Here is a 24,413-nt window from a genome sequence, read left to right as displayed (position 1 = left end):
CCAATTAATAAAGAATGATTAACCTATTAAACTGGAGAAAGTTCAACTCCCAATAACGTCATTCATTCCAATGTACCAGGCAGTCCATTAAGTACAAGATGGGTTCTGTAGGTTTGTTCTTAAATTGAATTTGTTTGTAATTTGGAACAGGCACTTTTTTTTTTTTTTTTTTAGGTGAAACTCTAGCCAAACATTTTTTTACTTTTGGATATCATAGGGAAAAGTTTGTTTTGCTATCTGTGCCCCTGTTCAGAAAATGTCACATCACTTTCTTTCCTTGTGACAATTGGATTTTGAATATTTTGGGTTATCGTGAAAAGGATTGGCGATAAAACTCTATTTTATTTGTAAGTATGAGTTGTACTTAAAGGGACAGTCAACACCAGAAATGTTGTTGTTTAAAAAGAAAGATAATCCCTTTATTACCCATTCCCCAGTTTTGCATAACTAACACAGTTATATTAATATACTTTTTACCTCTGTGATTACCTTTTATCTAAGCCTCAGCAGACTGCCCCCTTATTTCAGTTCTTTTGACAGACTTGAATTTTAGCCAATCAGTGGTCACTCCAGGGTAACGTCACATGCATGAGCTCAATGTTATCTATATGAAACACATGAACTAATGCCCTATGGTGGTCAAAATGCATTCAGATTAGAGGCAGTCTTCAAAGTCTAAGAAATTAGCATATGAACCTCCTAGGTTTAGCTTTCAACTAAGAATACCAAGAGAACAAAGCAAAATTGGTGATAAAAGTAAATGGGAAAGTTGTTTAAAATTACATGCCCTATCTGAATCATGAAAGTTTATTTTTGGACTTGACTGTCCCTTAAAATGGACAGTCAAGTCCAAAAAAAACCCCTCATCTTTCCAATAGGGCATGTAATTTTAAACAACTTTCCAATTTAATTTTATCACCAATTTTGCTTTGTTCTCTTGGTATTCTTAGTTGAAAGTTAAACCTAGGAGGTTCATATGCCAATTTCTTAGACCTTGAAATGCATTTTGATAGTTTTTCACCACTAGAGGTCATTAGTTCACGTGTTTCATATAGATAACAATGAGTTCATGCACGTGAATTTACAATGGAGACAGCTCTGATTGGCTAAAATGCAAGTCTGTCAAAAGAACTGAAATAAGGGGGCAGTCTGCTGAGGCTTAGATACAAGGTAATTACAGAGGTAAAACGTGTAAAATTATAACTGTGTTGGTTATGCAACACTGGGGAATTGATAATTAAGGGATTTATCTATATTTTAAAACAACAAAAATTCTGGTGTTGACTGTCCCTTTAAGTCTTTTTTAAATTATATTTATTTTGGTTATTACCATGTCTGTAACCTGGGGACTGCCTGTATTTCGAATGGTAATAACCAAATAAATTAATTGTCTGGCATAACTGGAAAACTAATATAAAAAGTTATAATATTAAAAATGAAACCTTTATGTAGAAAACCATTATTTAAATTGAGTCTTACGGATTAGTGATTTAAAGGGACAGTCAACACCAGAATTTGTGTTTAAAAGGATAGATAATCCCTTAATTACCCATTCCCCAGTTTTGCATAACCAACACAGTTATATTAATACACTTTTTACCTCTGTAATTACCTCTGCAGACTGCCCCCTTATCACATGACATATTATTTATTATCTATTGACTTGCATTTTAGCCAATGAGTGCAGTGTCTGCAACAAGCCACGGGCGTGATCACAATGTTATCTATATGGCTCACATGAACTAGCTCTCCCCTGTTGTGAAAAGCAAATAAAAAAGCATGTGATAAGAGGCTGCCTTTAAGGGCTTAGAAATCATGAGAGCCTTCCTAGGTTTCAACAAAGAATACCAAGAGAACAAAGCAAAATTGGTGATAAAAGTACATTGTAAAGTTGATTAAAATTACATGTCCTATTTGAAACATGAAAGTTTTTTTTGGACTCGACTGTACCTTTAAATAGTAATTTAAATCAATTTGACTTAAACTAAATCCACCCTGCTGTGATCAATCAATTTAAAAAGAAGGGAAAAGGTACCTGGAACCATTAGACAGCTTGAGGATAACTTGGTTCTTGAGGTCATACACCTTGCCCAGCCAGCAGTCGTATGCAACATAATCTCCATACATTATGGGCTAAATAGATAATAAGCATTAAGTCAGTATGTACAGGAACAAATCAGCCAGAGACGAGAAATGTTTCTCATCCCGCCGTCACACGCACAGCCCAGATCCCCCACACCTAGATATGGCACGGCAGCCCGCCGTCACACGCACAGCTCATATACCCCACACCTAGATATGGCAAGGCAGCCCGCCGTCACACGCACAGCTCATATACCCCACACCTAGATATGGCACGGCAGCCCGCCGTCACACGCACAGCCCAGATCCCCCACACATAGATATGGCACGGCAGCCCGCCGTCACACGCACAGCCCAGATCCCCCACCCCTAGATATGGCACGGCAGCCCGCCGTCACACGCACAGCCCAGATCCCCCACCCCTAGATATGGCACGGCAGCCCGCCGTCACACGCACAGCCCAGATCCCCCACACCTAGATATGGCAAGGCAGCCCGCCGTCACACGCACAGCCCAGATCCCCCACACCTAGATATGGCACGGCAGCCCGCCGTCACACGCACAGCCCAGATCCCCCACACCTAGATATGGCACGGCAGCCCGCCGTCACACGCACAGCCCAGATCCCCCACACCTAGATATGGCACGGCAGCCCGCCGTCACACGCACAGCCCAGATCCCCCACACCTAGATATGGCACGGCAGCCCGCCGTCACACGCACAGCCCAGATCCCCCACACCTAGATATGGCAAGGCAGCCCGCCGTCACACGCACAGCCCAGATCCCCCACCCCTAGATATGGCACGGCAGCCCGCCGTCACACGCACAGCCCAGATCCCCCACCCCTAGATATGGCACGGCAGCCCGCCGTCACACGCACAGCCCAGATCCCCCACCCCTAGATATGGCACGGCAGCCCGCCGTCACACGCACAGCCCAGATCCACCACACCTAGATATGGCAAGGCAGCCCGCCGTCACACGCACAGCCCAGATCCCCCACACCTAGATATGGCAAGGCAGCCCGCCGTCACACGCACAGCCCAGATCCCCCACACCTAGATATGGCAAGGCAGCCTGCCGTCACATGCACAGCACGGTGCCCTCACACACAGCGCAAGATAAGCCACAGCATGGTTCCCTCACAAATGCCAGGATGTACTGCAGCCTGTACAACACCACAACCCATCTTTACACGCACACAGAGTGCAGATATGAGCCATCACACACACACAGTGCAGATATGAGCCATCACACACACACAGTGCAGATATGAGCCATCACACACACACACACACACACACACTGCTGATATGAGTCCATCACACACACAACAGTGCAGATATGAGCCGTAAACACACACACACAACACACAAAGTGCAGATATAGGCCATCACCCACCTCACAGTGCAGATATGAGCCATCACAACACACACACACACATTGCAGATATTTGAGCCATCACACACACACACAGTGCAGTATATGAGCCCATCACACACACACACACACTGAGTGCAGATATGAGCCATCACACACACACACACAGCTGCAGATATGAGCCATACACACACACACACACACAGTGCAGATATGAGCCATCACACCACACTCAACACTCAGTGCAGATATGAGCATCCACAGCACACACACACACAGTGCAGATATGAGCCATCACACACACACACACACAGTGCAGATATGAGCCATCACACACACCCACACACAAGTGCAGATATGAGCATCCAACACACACACACACACAGTGCAGATATGAGCCATCACACACACACAACACAGTGCAGATATGAGCATCACACACACACAGTGCAGATATGGCCATCACACACACACAGTGCAATATGAGCCATCACACACACACAGTCAGATATGAGCCATCACAACACAGTGCAGATATGAGCCATCACACACACACAGTGCCAGATATGGAGCATCACAGTGCAGAGCACACACACACACAGTCAGATATGAGCCATCACACACACACAGTGCAGATATGAGCCATCACACACACACAGTGCAGATATGAGCCATCACACACACACAGTGCAGATATGAGCCATCACACACACACAGTGCAGATATGGAGCCATCACACACACACAGGTGCCGATATGAGCCCATCACACAGTGAGCCATCACACACACACACACACAGTGCAGATATGAGCCATCACACACACACACACAGTGCAGATATGAGCCATCACACACACACAGTGCAGATATGAGCCATCACACACACACAGTGCAGATATGAGCCATCACACACACACAGTGCAGATATGAGCCATCACACACACACAGTGCAGATATGAGCCATCACACACACACAGTGCAGATATGAGCCATCACACACACACAGTGCAGATATGAGCCATCACACACACACAGTGCAGATATGAGCCATCACACACACACAGTGCAGATATGAGCCATCACACACACACAGTGCAGATATGAGCCATCACACACACACAGTGCAGATATGAGCCATCACACACACACAGTGCAGATATGAGCCATCACACACACACAGTGCAGATATGAGCCATCACACACACACAGTGCAGATATGAGCCATCACACACACACACAGTGCAGATATGAGCCATCACACACACACACAGTGCAGATATGAGCCATCACACACACGACACAGTGAGATATGAGCCATACACACACAACACACAGAGTGCAGATATTGAGCCATATCACACACACACGCACACAGTGCAGATATGAGCCATATCACACACACACACAGTGCAGATATGAGCCAATAATCACACACCACACACAGTGCAGATATGAGCCATATCACACACACACACACACAGTGCAGATATGAGCCAACACACACACACACACAGTGCAGATATGAGCCATCACACACACACACAGTGCAGATATGAGCCATCACACACACACACACAGTGCAGATATGAGCCATCACACACACACACACAGTGCAGATATGGCCATCACACACAGTGCAGATATGAGCCATCACACACAGTGCAGATATGAGCCATCACACACACACACAGTGCAGATATGAGCCATCACACACACCACAGTGCAGATATGAGCATCACACACACAGTGCAGATATGAGCCATCACACACACAGTGCAGATATGAGCCATCACACACACACAGTGCAGATATGAGCCATCACACACACACACACAGTGCAGATATGAGCCATCACACACACACACACACAGTGCAGATATGAGCCATCACACACACCCACACACACAGTGCAGATATGAGCCATCACACACACACACACACACAGTGCAGATATGAGCCCATCACACCACACACAGTGCAGATATGAGCATCACACACACACACACAGTGCAGATATGAGCCATCACACACACATACAGTGCAGATATGAGCCATCACACACACATACAGTGCAGATATGAGCCATCACACACACATACAGTGCAGATATGAGCCATCACACACACACACAGTGCAGATATGAGCCATCACACACACACACAGTGCAGATATGAGCCATCACACACACACAGTGCAGATATGAGCCATCACACACACACACAGTGCAGATATGAGCCATCACACACACATACAGTGCAGATATGAGCCATCACACACACATACAGTGCAGATATGAGCCATCACACACACAGTGCAGATATGAGCCATCACACACACAGTGCAGATATGAGCCATCACACACACACACAGTGCAGATATGAGCCATCACACACACATACAGTGCAGATATGAGCCATCACACACACATACAGTGCAGATATGAGCCATCACACACACACAGTGCAGATATGAGCCATCACACACACAGTGCAGATATGAGCCATCACACACACATACAGTGCAGATATGAGCCATCACACACACACACACAGTGCAGATATGAGCCATCACACACACACACACAGTGCAGATATGAGCCATCACACACACACACACAGTGCAGATATGAGCCATCACACACACACACACAGTGCAGATATGAGCCATCACACACACACACACAGTGCAGATATGAGCCATCACACACACACACACAGTGCAGATATGAGCCATCACACACACACACACAGTGCAGATATGAGCCATCACACACACAGTGCAGATATGAGCCATCACACACACACACAGTGCAGATATGAGCCATCACACACACACACACACAGTGCAGATATGAGCCATCACACACACACACACACAGTGCAGATATGAGCCATCACACACACACACACACACAGTGCAGATATGAGCCATCACACACACACACACACAGTGCAGATATGAGCCATCACACACACAGTGCAGATATGAGCCATCACACACACACACAGTGCAGATATGAGCCATCACACACACACACAGTGCAGATATGAGCCATCACACACACACAGTGCAGATATGAGCCATCACACACACACAGTGCAGATATGAGCCATCACACACACACACACAGTGCAGATATGAGCCATCACACACACACAGTGCAGATATGAGCCATCACACACACACACACACAGTGCAGATATGAGCCATCACACACACACAGTGCAGATATGAGCCATCACACACACACAGTGCAGATATGAGCCATCACACACACACAGTGCAGATATGAGCCATCACACACACACACAGTGCAGATATGAGCCATCACACACACACACAGTGCAGATATGAGCCATCACACACACACACACACACACACACAGAGTGCAGATATGAACCATCACACACACACAGTGCAGATATGAGCCATCACACACACACAGTGCAGATATGAGCCATCACACACACACACACACAGAGTGCAGATATGAGCCATCACACACACACAGTGCAGATATGAGCCATCACACACACACAGTGCAGATATGAGCCATCACACACACACACACACACAGAGTGCAGATATGAGCCATCACACACACAGAGTGCAGATATGAGCCATCACACACACACAGTGCAGATATGAGCCATCACACACACACACACACACAGTGCAGATATGAGCCATCACACACACACACACAGTGCAGATATGAGCCATCACACACACACACAGTGCAGATATGAGCCATCACACACACACAGTGCAGATATGAGCCATCACACACACACAGTGCAGATATGAGCCATCACACACACACAGTGCAGATATGAGCCATCACACACACACACAGTGCAGATATGAGCCATCACACACACACACAGTGCAGATATGAGCCATCACACACACACACAGTGCAGATATGAGCCATCACACACACACAGTGCAGATATGAGCCATATCACACACACACACAGAGTGCAGATATGAGCCATATCACACACACACACAGTGCAGATATGAGCCATATCACACACACACACAGTGCAGATATGAGCCATATCACACACACACACACAGTGCAGATATGAGCCATATCACACACACACACACACAGTGCAGATATGAGCCATCACACACACACACACAGTGCAGATATGAGCCATCACACACACACACAGTGCAGATATGAGCCATCACACACACACACACAGTGCAGATATGAGCCATCACACACACACACACAGTGCAGATATGAGCCATCACACACAGTGCAGATATGAGCCATCACACACAGTGCAGATATGAGCCATCACACACACACACAGTGCAGATATGAGCCATCACACACACACACAGTGCAGATATGAGCCATCACACACACAGTGCAGATATGAGCCATCACACACACAGTGCAGATATGAGCCATCACACACACACAGTGCAGATATGAGCCATCACACACACACACACAGTGCAGATATGAGCCATCACACACACACACACACAGTGCAGATATGAGCCATCACACACACACACACACACAGTGCAGATATGAGCCATCACACACACACACACACACAGTGCAGATATGAGCCATCACACACACACAGTGCAGATATGAGCCATCACACACACACACACAGTGCAGATATGAGCCATCACACACACACACACACAGTGCAGATATGAGCCATCACACACACACACACACAGTGCAGATATGAGCCATCACACACACAGTGCAGATATGAGCCATCACACACACACACAGTGCAGATATGAGCCATCACACACACACACACACAGTGCAGATATGAGCCATCAGACACACACAGTGCAGATATGAGCCATCAGACACACACAGTGCAGATATGAGCCATCACACACACACAGTGCAGATATGAGCCATCACACACACACAGTGCAGATATGAGCCATCACACACACACACACACACACACACACACACAGTGCAGATATGAGCCATCACACACACACACACAGTGCAGATATGAGCCATCACACACACACACACAGTGCAGATATGAGCCATCACACACACACACAGTGCAGATATGAGCCATCACACACACACACACAGTGCAGATATGAGCCATCACACACAGTGCAGATATGAGCCATCACACACACACACACAGTGCAGATATGAGCCATCACACACACACACACAGTGCAGATATGAGCCATCACACACACACACACACACACACAGTGCAGATATGAGCCATCACACACACAGAGTGCAGATATGAGCCATCACACACACACACACACAGTGCAGATATGAGCCATCACACACACACACACAGTGCAGATATGAGCCATCACACACACACACACAGTGCAGATATGAGCCATCACACACACACACACACACACAGTGCAGATATGAGCCATCACACACACAGAGTGCAGATATGAGCCATCACACACACACACACACTGCAGATATGAGCCATCACACACACAGAGTGCAGATATGAGCCATCACACACACAGAGTGCAGATATGAGCCATCACACACACACACAGTGCAGATATGAACCATCACACACACACACAGTGCAGATATGAGCCATCACACACACACACACACACACACAGTGCAGATATGAGCCATCACACACACACACACACACAGTGCAGATATGAGCCATATCACACACACACACACAGTGCAGATATGAGCCATCACACACACAGTGCAGATATGAGCCATCACACACACACACACAGTGCAGATATGAGCCATCACACACACACACACACACACACACAGTGCAGATATGAGCCATCACACACACAGTGCAGATATGAGCCATATCACACACACACACAGTGCAGATATGAGCCATCACACACACACACACAGTGCAGATATGAGCCATCACACACACAGTGCAGATATGAGCCATATCACACACACACACAGTGCAGATATGAGCCATATCACACACACACACAGTGCAGATATGAGCCATCACACACACACACACAGTGCAGATATGAGCCATCACACACACACAGTGCAGATATGAGCCATCACACACACACAGTGCAGATATGAGCCATCACACACACAGTGCAGATATGAGCCATCACACACACACACACAGTGCAGATATGAGCCATCACACACACAGTGCAGATATGAGCCATATCACACACACACACAGTGCAGATATGAGCCATCACACACACACACAGTGCAGATATGAGCCATCACACACACACACACACAGTGCAGATATGAGCCATCACACACACACACAGTGCAGATATGAGCCATCACACACACAGTGCAGATATGAGCCATCACACACACACACACAGTGCAGATATGAGCCATCACACACACACACACAGTGCAGATATGAGCCATCACACACACACACACAGTGCAGATATGAGCCATCACACACACACACACAGTGCAGATATGAGCCATCACACACACACACACAGTGCAGATATGAGCCATCACACACACACACACAGTGCAGATATGAGCCATCACACACACACACACAGTGCAGATATGAGCCATCACACACACACACACACAGTGCAGATATGAGCCATCACACACACACACAGTGCAGATATGAGCCATCACACACACACACACAGTGCAGATATGAGCCATCACACACACACAGTGCAGATATGAGCCATCACACACACACACACAGTGCAGATATGAGCCATCACACACACACACACAGTGCAGATATGAGCCATCACACACACACACACAGTGCAGATATGAGCCATCACACACACACACACAGTGCAGATATGAGCCATCACACACACACACACAGTGCAGATATGAGCCATCACACACACACACACAGTGCAGATATGAGCCATCACACACACACACACAGTGCAGATATGAGCCATCACACACACACACACACAGTGCAGATATGAGCCATCACACACACACACACACACAGTGCAGATATGAGCCATCACACACACACAGTGCAGATATGAGCCATCACACACACACACACAGTGCAGATATGAGCCATCACACACACACAGTGCAGATATGAGCCATCCCACACACACACACACAGTGCAGATATGAGCCATCACACACACACACACACAGTGCAGATATGAGCCATCACACACACACACACAGTGCAGATATGAGCCATCACACACACACAGTGCAGATATGAGCCATCCCACACACACACACACAGTGCAGATATGAGCCATCACACACACACACACAGTGCAGATATGAGCCATCACACACACACACAGTGCAGATATGAGCCATCACACACAGTGCAGATATGAGCCATCACACACACACACAGTGCAGATATGAGCCATCACACACAGTGCAGATATGAGCCATCACACACAGTGCAGATATGAGCCATCACACACACACACAGTGCAGATATGAGCCATCACACACACACACAGTGCAGATATGAGCCATCACACACACACACAGTGCAGATATGAGCCATCACACACACACACAGTGCAGATATGAGCCATCACACACACACAGTGCAGATATGAGCCATCACACACACACACAGTGCAGATATGATCCATCACACACACACACACAGTGCAGATATGAGCCATCACAACACATCACCAGTGCAGATATAGCCATCACACACACACACAGTGCAGATATGAGCCATCACACACACAGACACACAGTGCAGATATGAGCCATCACACACACACAGACACACAGTGCAGATATGAGCCATCACACACACACACAGACACACAGTGCAGATATGAGCCATCACACACACACACACACAGTGCAGATATGAGCCACACACACACACACACAGTGCAGATATGAGCCATCAAACACACACACACACAGTGCAGATATGAGCCATCACACCACCACACACACAGTGCAGATATGAGCCATCACAACACACACACACAGTGCAGATATGAGCCATCACACACACACACACACACAGTGCAGATATGAGCCATCACACACAAACACACAGTAGCAGATATGAAGCCATCCCTCAACACCAACACACACAGTGCAGATATGAGACCATCACACACTCACACAAGTGCAGTATGAGCCCAATCACACACACACACACAGTGCAGATAATGAGCCCATCACACACTCACACACAGTGCAGATATGAGCAGCACACACACACACACAGTGCAGATATGAGCCATCACACACACACACACACAGTGCAGATATGAGCCATCCCACACACACAGTGCAGATATGAGCCAATCACACCACACACAGTGCAGATATGAGCCAAGCACACACACAACCACACAGTGCAGAATATGAGCCATCACACACACACACAGTGCAGATATGAGCCTATCACCACACACAGTGCATGATATGAGCCAATCACACAGACTCACAGTGCAGATATGAGCCATCAACTCAGACACACACAGTGCAGATATTGAGCCATCACACAGAACGCACCAACACAGTGCAGATATGAGCCATCACACACACACAGTGCAGATATGAGCCATATCACACACACACACAGTGCAGATATGAGCCATCACACACACACACACAGTGCAGATATGAGCCATCACACACACACACACAGTGCAGATATGAGCCATCACACACACACACACAGTGCAGATATGAGCCATCACACACACACACAGTGCAGATATGAGCCATCACACTCACACACACAGTGCAGATATGAGCCATCACACACACACACACAGTGCAGATATGAGCCATCACTCACACACACACAGTGCAGATATGAGCCATCACACACACACACAGTGCAGATATGAGCCATCACACACACACACACAGGTGCAGATATGAGCCATCACACACACACAGTGCAGATATGAGCCATCACACACACACACACACAGTGCAGATATGAGCCATCACACACACACACACACAGTGCAGATATGAGCCATCACACACACACACACAGTGCAGATATGAGCCATCACACACACACACACACACAGTGCAGATATGAGCCATCACACACACACACACACACAGTGCAGATATGAGCCATCACACACACACACAGTGCAGATATGAGCCATCACACACACACACACACACAGTGCAGATATGAGCCATCACACACACACACACACAGTGCAGATATGAGCCATCACACACACACACACACACAGTGCAGATATGAGCCATCACACACACACAGTGCAGATATGAGCCATCACACACACACACACACAGTGCAGATATGAGCCATCACACACACACACACACAGTGCAGATATGAGCCATCACACACACACAGTGCAGATATGAGCCATCACACACACACAGTGCAGATATGAGCCATCACACACACACACACACAGTGCAGATATGAGCCATCACACACACACACACAGTGCAGATATGAGCCATCACACACACACACAGTGCAGATATGAGCCATCACACACACACACAGTGCAGATATGAGCCATCACACACACACACAGTGCAGATATGAGCCATCACACACACACAGAGCAGATATGAGCCATCACACACACACACAGTGCAGATATGAGCCATCACACACACACACACACAGTGCAGATATGAGCCATCACACACACACACAGTGCAGATATGAGCCATCACACACACACACACAGAGCAGATATGAACCATCACACACACACACACACACAGTGCAGATATGAATCATCACACACACACACACACACAGTGCACATATGAGCCATCACACACACACAGTGCAGATATGAACCATCACACACACACAGTGCAGATATGAGCCATCACACACACACAGAGTGCAGATATGAACCATCACACACACACACAGTGTAGATATGAGCCATCACACACACACACACACAGTGCAGATATGAGCCATCACACACACACACAGAGTGCAGATATGAGCCATCACACACACACACAGAGTGCAGATATGAGCCATCACACACACACACACAGTGCAGATATGAGCCATCACACACACACACACAGTGCAGATATGAGCCATCACACACACACACAGTGCAGATATGAGCCATCACACACACACAGTGCCGATATGAGCCAACACACACACACACACACAGTGCAGATATGAACCATCACACACACACAGTGCAGATATGAGCCATCACACACACACACAGAGTGCAGATATGAACCATCACACACACACACAGTGCAGATATGAGCCATCACACACACACACACAGAGTGCAGATATGAACCATCACACACACACACACAGTGCAGATATGAGCCATCACACACACACAGTGCAGATATGAGCCATCACACACACACAGTGCAGATATGAGCCATCACACACACACACACAGTGCAGATATGAGCCATCACACACACACACACAGTGCAGATATGAGCCATCACACACACACACACAGTGCAGATATGAGCCATCACACACACACACACAGTGCAGATATGAGCCATCACACACACACACAGTGCAGATATGAGCCATCACACACACAGTGCAGATATGAGCCATCACACACACAGTGCAGATATGAGCCATCACACACACACACAGTGCAGATATGAGCCATCACACACACACACAGTGCAGATATGAGCCATCACACACACACACAGTGCAGATATGAGCCATCACACACACACACAGTGCAGATATGAGCCATCACACACACACACAGTGCAGATATGAGCCATCACACACACACACAGTGCAGATATGAGCCATCAAACACACACAGTGCAGATACGAGCCATCACACACACACACACAGTGCAGATACGAGCCATCACACACACACACACAGAGCAGATATGAACCATCACACACACACACACACAGTGCAGATATGAATCATCACACACACACACACAGTGCAGATATGAATCATCACACACACAGTGCAGATATGAGCCATCACACACACAGTGCAGATATGAGCCATCACACACACAGTGCAGATATGAGCCATCACACACACAGTGCAGATATGAGCCATCACACACACACAGTGCAGATATGAGCCATCACACACACACACACACAGTGCAGATATGAGCCATCACACACACACACACACAGTGCAGATATGAGCCATCACACACACACACACACAGTGCAGATATGAGCCATCACACACACACACAGTGCAGATATGAGCCATCACACACACACACAGTGCAGATATGAGCCATCACACACACACACAGTGCAGATATGAGCCATCACACACACACAGTGCAGATATGAGCCATCACACACACACAGTGCAGATATGAGCCATCACACACACACAGTGCAGATATGAGCCATCACACACACACAGTGCAGATATGAGCCATCACACACACACAGTGCAGATATGAGCCATCACACACACACACACACACACACAGTGCAGATATGAGCCATCACACACACACACACACACACACACAGTGCAGATATGAGCCATCACACACACACACACACACACAGTGCAGATATGAGCCATCACACACACACACACACACAGTGCAGATATGAGCCATCACACACACACACACACACAGTGCAGATATGAGCCATCACACACACACACACACACAGTGCAGATATGAGCCATCACACACACACACACAGTGCAGATATGAGCCATCACACACACACACACAGTGCAGATATGAGCCATCACACACACACACAGTGCAGATATGAGCCATCACACACACACACAGTGCAGATATGAGCCATCACACACACACACACACACACAGTGCAGATATGAGCCATCACACACACACACAGTGCAGATATGAGCCATCACACACACACACAGTGCAGATATGAGCCATCACACACACACACACACACACACACACAGTGCAGATATGAGCCATCACACACACACACAGTGCAGATATGAGCCATCACACACACACAGTGCAGATATGAGCCATCACACACAGATTCTTGTCATTATAGATGTATCCCCTGAAACAGTTCTATAATACAGGGGTCACCATTTTCCCCACTTACCCAAATGTGCTGCAAATCTTTGCTGTTGACTGGGTGCAAGAAGCAATTGGTTCCCACTAGTTTAACCACACAGTCTATATTCACATCAATCACAGTGCCACACTGACTATCCTGCAGAGATACAACACAACGTTGTTAGAGGATTAAACTACAACTCTCGAAAAGAGGAACGTTATGGAAAGGTAACAAACCTTTGTGCTCATTCGCCGTACAACATCTCTGGGCACAAGTGACCGGTCTTCCAGCTTTAACTGTAAGAGAACAGGAAGTAGCTTTATTAAGTGGTTACACAAGAAAACATCACTGGATACTTCATATAGACTAGTAATGTAGAGTTAAAGGACTACTAAATACAGTAGAATTTCATAATCAATACATAACCTGAATTTAAAAATAGTAGATTTGCGATCTATTTCTTTGCCCCTTGTAACATGTGACAGCCATCACCCAATCACAGACTAATATGTATACACTGAACTCTTGCACATGCAGTCACGAAACGTTGCTCTATCTTTTGTCAATAAAGATACTTTTTAAGCAAGTTGTGCTGTGGACATTTCCATGTTTCATATTGCCATAGTGGAATTGGGCAGATTTCCACGGTCGTCACGAGCACAGTATTTGCCTGGCAGCTGTTCTATACATTGTTGAGGGCACATGCTTGGTAGGAGCTGGTGCTTTAAAAGTGCACTTATAAAAAGATTGTGCAGTTTCAGAAAAGGAAGTAAATTGGAAAGGGTTTTTTTAATCTTTTTTTATTTTGCATGCTAGGTCAGAATCATAAAATCTTAATTTTGACTTTAGTGTCTCTTTAAATCAAAATATTCCTTTATTTACCACCTACATGAAGGGAATAACAATAAATACACAATCATGAAATAGAGGGTTGGAGAGACACTACACATCCCTAATCCACTGGGTCTATGCTTGAGCAGACTGACAAACAGACACAAAGGCTGGAAGATTGCTAGAAAAGATATGAACTTTACTAAATGATAGAAACGACAAGTTTGGAATGGTTTTAAAGTACAATTACACATTATTCCTGAGACATCACCATAGGAGGACAGTCGCAAAATCCTCCAAAGATTCCAAGAACACAGATATCTTGGAGCCAGCACCTATTTACACTAATTTGCGCCAAGCTACAAAACAAAGCTTGATAGGCCCCATGATGAGGTTATTACAGAGAGAAAGAACTGGGTCTTAGCAAATTAAACAGGTGATCGAGTCTAGTATTATTGAGTTCTTTTCTCTAGAAGTGCTGACTTATGAATTCCACTGGTGTGAGCTTTGACATGTTTTTCCAGCATTGAACATACCATCAAACTACCAGAATACTCCTCAAATACAATACAGAATTCTGCACTCTTGTTCCCAGCCTGTAGCATCACCCCCCCCCCCACCCTTCCCAGCATGACTCTGCAGAATAAGACCGAACACTCCACACTGAAAGATGTACTTTACTGACATCAAAATTAGAAACAATCATCATATATCTCTTTCCAAAAAATGCATATGTCAACCACTGCAGTAATCTTTTAACCAAATAAACAATGTGAGACCATAGAAAAATCATCACTTTACTTTTTATTAACCACATAGATATATTTTGTACAAAGTGTGCTTAGGCAAAGAGAGGAGTGTCTGGGGGGGGGGCTTCTAAATTGGGTGACACTCAGACACAACCCACCCAGATGAAGCAGCTGCTATTAATAGGATTATCAATTTTTCATCTCTCCTCTGAGATTAGCTATGGACAGCCCACAACTAATCAGGCCAGGATATGAAGTGATTATTTGCTTGATGCTGCCTCATGGTGCACAAACAGTTACTGCAGCACAGCCTGGTCCCAGGTGCAAACACGTGCTAACCATGCGGCAACAGTTCAGTAACCGCTGGAATTTTCCTGTAAAGATACTGGCAAGAGAAGATGCATCAATTGCTTATCAGTAAGAGAAACCTGAGGTTATAAATTCAATAGAATCTCTTTCTGCAGTAAGATTTGGTACACAGCCAATATGACAGTCTCACAGGTATTGTGCCCGTGGTAAGGGACAAGCTACGATAAATATTTATAAACTGGCAACAACTTGCCAAGTTATTGGTTTGTGTCATACAAATATTGCAAAGAAATGTCTGGCAAAATTATCAATACAATATAGTGTATAAATTGGGTCCCAGACAGCTCACTACCTCGTTTCTATGTAAAAATGTTTTTATTTTTTTCTAAAGACAATTAGTTCTGGTACCATATAAAACTTTTCACATCCCTTAAATATCGCTACAGGATATGGACATAAAATAACACCAAGGGCAACTAGTGTGCAACAAACAGTAGCTAACATCAAAAGATAGGTTGAAATGCATGCTTATTTAACTCTCTTGCCAACCCTCTGGACAACCATGCTATGGGTATTTAGGCCATGTTTAGGAGTTACATGAAATGATTAACAATTGAATAAATTGTACTTTGGGCCTTGTGATCAGGTGTGTATGTCCGAACGTACACACAAAATCTAATGCTTACGCTCAAATGAATTAAATCTGTCATTTTGACTGATCATTAGTGCCTAGCCTGTTGGCAACTTTAGGGGCTCCATGCTGAATCCTCAAATATTTCTGTACCTCTGTCATTTCATAATTTATTTGTTTTTTCTATTGCTGTGTTAAAGGGTGACAAAAGTCAACATTAAATTTACTTCATGATTTAGACAATGTGCAATTTAAACACATTCCTGCTTATGTCTTATCAAATTTGTTTGGTTTTCTTGCTACCCTTTGTTAAAAAGTTAACCTAGACAGGGTCTTAGAAGCACAGGTGTGAGCACGTGCCTTCAGCAACCTATAACAATGTTTCAATCTAAGTTATACACTGTTGCCAGAGTGCTGAAGACATGTGCATGCTCCTGATGTCCTATGTACCCAAAGGATACCAAAAGAACAAAGCAAAATTGATAATATAAAAGTTTAAAGTTATTTAAAATTGCTTGCTCTATCTGTATCAAGAAACTATAGGAATAACAAATTGCAAGTTAAAGGGACACTAAACCCAAATTTTTTCTTTCATGATTAAGATAGAGTATGCAATTTTAAGCAACTTTCTAATTTACTCCTATTATCAAATTTTCTTCCTTCTCTTGGTATCTTTATTTGAAATGCAAGAATGTAAGTTTAGATGCCGGCCCATTTTTGGTGAATAACCTGGGTTATTCTTGCTGATTGGTGGATAAATTCATCCACCAATAAAAAAGAGCTGTCCAGAGTCCTGAAACAAAAAAGAAGCTTAGATGCCTTCTTTTTCAAATAAAAATAGCAAGTGAATGAAGAAAAATTGATAATAGGAGTAAATTAGAAAGTTGCTTAACATTGCATGCTCTATCTGAATCCTGAAACAAAAAAATTGAGTTCAGTGTCCCTTTAAAGGAGATAGATGTACAGATCATTTAGTTTGTTACAGCAACAAGGCTACAGATGTATCTGGGTCAAAGACTGTTTTGTAATAAAGTATTTCTTACATTATTCTACAGTAAGTATTTAACATTATAGCAAGATATATATATATTTGGACTATAACCTTTTGGCAAAAGGTTACAAGGCCTAGCCTGCTGCTCGGTTCCATCTGTCACAGCCTTGTAACCCAGCTGCTAATACAGAGCACCCGCCCTGTGTCTGCTTTGTCTAATCTGTCATTGTTACCCTTAAAATTGGAGCTACTGAATGGAAACAAAGACTTTGCACTCTAGGATATTTTCCACAAGACATGCAGGGATGCTTTGCTGTAACACACAGATCTCTGTAAATGTCAGACATAAATTATCCCCTCTGGGTTTACAGTCATGTGAAGGTGTCTACAAAAGAGGCTGCAAAAAATGCTGTTAACACAGCCCTGCCATCAGCAAAAGGAAAGACTGCATTAAGTTTAGCACACAATAAGTATTAAAAGGAGACAATTATTGTAACATTTAATAAATAACTAAAAAACTAATTATTCCAACTAGTGTAACAGAAGATCCAAATGATATATTGGTTGTTACGGAGCAGACAGCGAGATAAAGAGTACGTACAGAGTCCCCTATGTAAAAGTAATAATCTCAGACACATTTGTCTGTTTTATCAGTGCAAGGCGCAAATTGCTTTATGCATTAAAATATTGTTATGGGAATGAGGAAGAAGTGTAATTTACAGATAGTGGATTAGACTGTATGCATATCATTAATTTGTGTCCATCCTAACATAATAACTTGTTCACATAATCCCTTTGCTGTCATGATACAGATCTTCCTCATTATGGTTCATCCACACTAATACATCTTTTAGCCAGAACACTCTAAACATGTAAATGCCTCACCACTCTTGCTTTCTAATCATTGTTTCATTGCTCAGCATTATGCATTGTCTGGTACCATCCCATGCTCCAATCACCTGCCAACCCCCAATGTCATGACATTAAAACCCATTATTGCTCATGACTAGTCACATCCCAATTATCGAAACCCCTTTCCCTACCCCATTACCATTTGCTTATGTCACCTGAAAACTAAATGTCCCCAAGCCACCCCCCTTTGTCATACACATAAACCTTAGCGCAATCTCTCCAAAGAAATATCCCTAAATATTCATTTCACCAAGAATAGTATACCCACAATGTCTGTTTTATACATGCCATTCCCAGATCAACTCCAAAATAAATGCCTGACGTCTCCATTTGAAAGAAGAAAAAAAAAAAAAAAAGCATTACTGTTTTCAGAGGTGTCAAAAACCCAACCTTAAAAAAGGGACGTAAAACACATTTTTTTTCCTTTATGATTTAGATAGAACATAACAATTTAAACAACTATCTAATTTACTACAATTACCATATTTTTTTGTTTTTTGTTATCCTTATTTGAAAAGCAGAAATGTAAGTTCAAGAGTGTGCACGTGTCTGCAGCACTATATAGCAGCAGTTTGGCAACAATGTTATACATTAGCAGCAGCACTATTTCCTGTCATGTAGTGCTTCAGGCATGTGCACGCTACCTACCTAGGTATCTCTTAAACAATAACATGAGAATGAAACATTTTTGATAACAGAAGTAAATTGGAAAAACTTTTTAAAAATTGTATTCTCTATCTGATTCATGAAGGAATTTTTGGGGGTTTAATGTCCCTTTAAATGCAGCCAGCAGCCAAAAGGTTCAGTACCTATAAGCTATGGTCAGGTGATATATAATCCAAATAGTTAAAGGGGCCATTATAGTCAAAAAAGTACATGCTCTAATTTGTTAGAACATGTCATTTTAAGACTAGCAACTCTTTGCCTGTGTGTTTAACCCCAGAAAATGGTGTAAAAGTAAATAGTAAAAGTACCACTTGGGACACACAGAGCACTGCTAGTCCCAGGATAAAGTTCCACTGACCCAATCAACAGCGCTAGTCACACTGCTGGATTGTGCAGTTTCTACTCTGGACCTGCAGTTCTCTGCATTTTCTTTTTTTTCCCCCCATTTAGGTGGAAAAGAGACAAAATGAAAGCACAATGTTCCTTTAAGCTGATAACAATATCTTGGTCAGGTGGAGATTTTAACATTTTGGTAGGTTAGCAGTTGTAAAGGAATGGATTTGAAGTATCTTACTGTATGTATAACGAAAACCCAATTTACTCTCTTACAAAAATGCCCCCCATCCCTAAACCATCACAGACCCACTCTTATGTATTCCCATTCCTATTTTCCTCTAGATGCTAAAAAAAAAAAAAAAAAAAGTAGTATATTAAATATATTTGCACACTATTCCAATGAAACAGTAGATCTATGACCATATTACAATGCATAGAGCTATGAAGACACTATTTAACTCCCAATTCTGGTCTCCTGTGTTAACAAAATATAACCAAAAAACACCATCTGCTTCAGTCCCATTTCAAATAACCCTAATAGATCTACCCAAACACTTTTATAAAACTATGTAGTATCTGATATCAACATACCAGTCACTCTCTCCCATCTAGCCTCACAATCTGGTTCCCATTATACTCACACCATCATTCATTCCACCACCCTCCTCCATCTAATTTCACAACCTGCAGCATATCTAATGGCCAATTGCAGTCATCATCAACAAAGCATCTTCACTGGATCTAATAACCTATTCAGTGCACAAGTTGTATAACTGATAGGAATAGCTTCCCTGTGCCCCTCATGCATCACCACATCCCGGCCTCCCATGCAATAAGCACTTTAATTCCCCCCATCATTAACAGCTGGAAGTCGTATTTGACATTCTATGCAGCTGTCACACTAACAGGTTACCTTAGTTTCCCTGACGTCTTGCTTGACGCCCTCCGGGTACCACTGCACTCGCACATATCCCCTCTTGAGCGGACCGAACCTGCTGGCCTCCCTGGCGGGCTCAGAGCCAGGGCTTCCCCGATCTCCCACTCCACCTGCCCCGCTTCCTGTCTTCTTACGACTAGCCTCCTCTTCCTCCACAACCTCCTCATCCTCTTCAGAGTCTGAGTCCTCTCCGTGGATGAGCCGCACGAGGCCGAAGCGGGTCTGACCTCGGTACGTGCCAACCACCAAGTCGTGTGAAAATAGCAAGCGCTGGCAGCCGTCGGTACCGGGTGGGGGAGGCCCTAGAAGTGAGCTGGGGGGCACCGTGCCCGCCGGATCCGCCATTCTGGTTGTCCGGAAGAGAACAGAGCAGCAGCCGCCAGCCGGGGCGGTTACCAAGGAGAGGACGGCGTATCTGCGCGATGACGTCACTACGCTACACGTCGTTGTTAGGGCTCGGGATGCTGTTGCTAGGGAAACCTTGAGAACCCTGTTGCTAGGGAGGGTACTCGTGGTCCACTCCGTAGCCATTCTTTGTTATTACTATTCATTGTTAGTGAGTGATTTGTGGTAATAACATCCTAAATACAACTATTAATAATTCTATATGATCATCATGGGACCTTCAGAAAACAATGATATACCGTATAATATAGTAAAAATATATATCTGCAGGCTTATTGCAACATTACATGATCACTAAAGTAAAAATGTAATGATTCAGATACAGCTAGTAATTTTATACAACTTTCTAATTCACTTCTATTATCATAATGGACACAATCTTTTTGCACACTTTCTGAATCACCAGCTCCCACTTAGCAGTATACAAATTCAAAATCTATACTTATTGGCTGATGAATGTCACATGAATTGAGAGGAAGGAAAATGGGACTAACTTTGAAATTTGTGGGGGGAAAATGTTCTACTCATTTAAAATTCAGACTAAGTGCTTTCATGTAATTGGCAAGAGTCCATGAGCTAGTGACGTATGGGATATACAATCCTACCAGGAGGGGCAAAGTTTCCCAAACCTCAAAATGCCTATAAATACACCCCTCACCACACCCACAATTCAGTTTTACAAACTTTGCCTCCTATGGAGGTGGTGAAGTAAGTTTGTGCTTAGATTCTACGTTGATATGCCCGATTCCTCTCAGAGTACAGTGAATGTCAGAGGGATGTGAAGGGAGTATCACCTATTAAATGCAATGGTTTTCCTCACGGGAGATCTAATTCATAGGTTCTCTGTTATCGGTCGTAGAGATTCATCTCCTACCTCCCTTTTCAAATCGACAATATACTCTCATATTCCATTACCTCTACTGATAACCGTTTCAGTACTGGTTTGGCTATCTGCTATATGTGGATGGGTGTCTTTTGGTAAGTAGGTTTTCATTACCTAAAACACTCTCAGCTATGGTTTGGCACTTTATGCATTAATATAAAGTTCTAAATATATGTATTGTACTTATATTTGCCATGAGTCAGGTTTTTGTTTATTTCCTTTTGCAGACTATCAGTTTCATATTTGAAAGAAAAACATATTTAGGAAAATATTTTTCTTTTTTTTTCTTACCTGGGGTATAGTCTTTTTTCAATTGACTGATTTTTCATTAAATTTCACAGGCAAAATTAGGCTTGCGAGGGCGCAAAATGCGGTTCCTTGCACAAGGTTGCGTCTTCAATGATGCAAGTGTGTCATTTCTGGAAGTTGTTAGCGCCAAAAAAAAATTCAGTTTGCGTTGTGCGTCATACTTTTTTTCTATATCAGAGGGCTATGCTGTTTGCATTTTTTCCCCATTCCTGAAACTGTGATATAAGGAAATTGATAATTTTGCTTTATATGTTGTTTTTTCTCTTAAATTTGCAAGATGACATGTTAGTCTAGATTACTATCTATTTCTTTCAAAGGTAATAAGTTATTTGGTTCTCAGCTGGATTCGATTATTTCAACTGTCACTGGGGGGAAAGGAGTTTTTTTGCCTCAGGATAAAAGACCTAAGGGTAAATCTAAAGCTTCTAACCGCTTTCGTTCCTTTCAACAAAGTAAGTGTCAGGGTTTTTCCCTGTTTTGTTTGCCATGTGCTGCTGGCAGCCATTTTACTCACCTCTCTTCCTGACTATGGTGCATTGTGGGGGATGCTGCTCATTTACTGCACTTCCTTTTATGGCCAGACTGGTGTGCATCATCCATGTGAGACAGGATGCAGTCTCAGAATTGTGATGTCATCATTTATTATTTAAAGGGCTTCTGTTCAGTATGCTTTGCCTTTGCGTTGTCTCAGACCTGTTTGTGAGAGCTCCTGTGTATTAACTGGCTGCCTGTCGTCTATCTATCTATCTATTGGGTTCTTGTAAAGTGCGGCTATTCACCCGTAAGGGTCTCAAGGCGCTGAGGGTTGCCGTTCAGTCGAAGAGCCAGGTCTTGAGGTCCTTTCTGAACTTAGTTAGGGCGGTAGCTTGTCTGAGGTGCAGTGGGAGGGTGTTCCAAGTTTTGGCTGCCAGGTGAGAGAAGGATCTGCCTCCCACTGTGTTTTCCCTGATGCG

General features: G+C 44.2%; 1 protein-coding gene across 2 annotated transcripts in view; it reads right to left on the bottom strand.

Moving 5' to 3' along the window:
• The window catches only part of LOC128655677 ((E3-independent) E2 ubiquitin-conjugating enzyme), a 109,037-nt gene extending 86,789 nt beyond the window's left edge, over positions 1–22,248 (bottom strand). For both annotated transcript variants that reach the window (XM_053709263.1, XM_053709270.1), the window contains exons 1-4: positions 21,840–22,248; positions 15,738–15,797; positions 15,547–15,657; positions 2,036–2,133 (exon numbers count right to left, since the gene is read on the bottom strand). In XM_053709263.1, coding sequence (XP_053565238.1) covers positions 2,036–2,133; positions 15,547–15,657; positions 15,738–15,797; positions 21,840–22,208 — 638 coding nt within the window. In that variant the 5' untranslated portion in view covers positions 22,209–22,248. The remainder of the gene's footprint in view (positions 1–2,035; positions 2,134–15,546; positions 15,658–15,737; positions 15,798–21,839) is intronic.
• Between the last annotated feature and the right edge of the window lie 2,165 nt (positions 22,249–24,413).

The sequence above is a fragment of the Bombina bombina genome, chromosome 1 (assembly GCF_027579735.1).
Source record: "Bombina bombina isolate aBomBom1 chromosome 1, aBomBom1.pri, whole genome shotgun sequence".
Classification (NCBI taxonomy): Eukaryota; Metazoa; Chordata; class Amphibia; order Anura; family Bombinatoridae; genus Bombina; species Bombina bombina.
The sequence above is the reverse complement of the archived record's forward strand: the minus strand, read 5'-3'. Positions and strand labels throughout refer to the sequence as shown.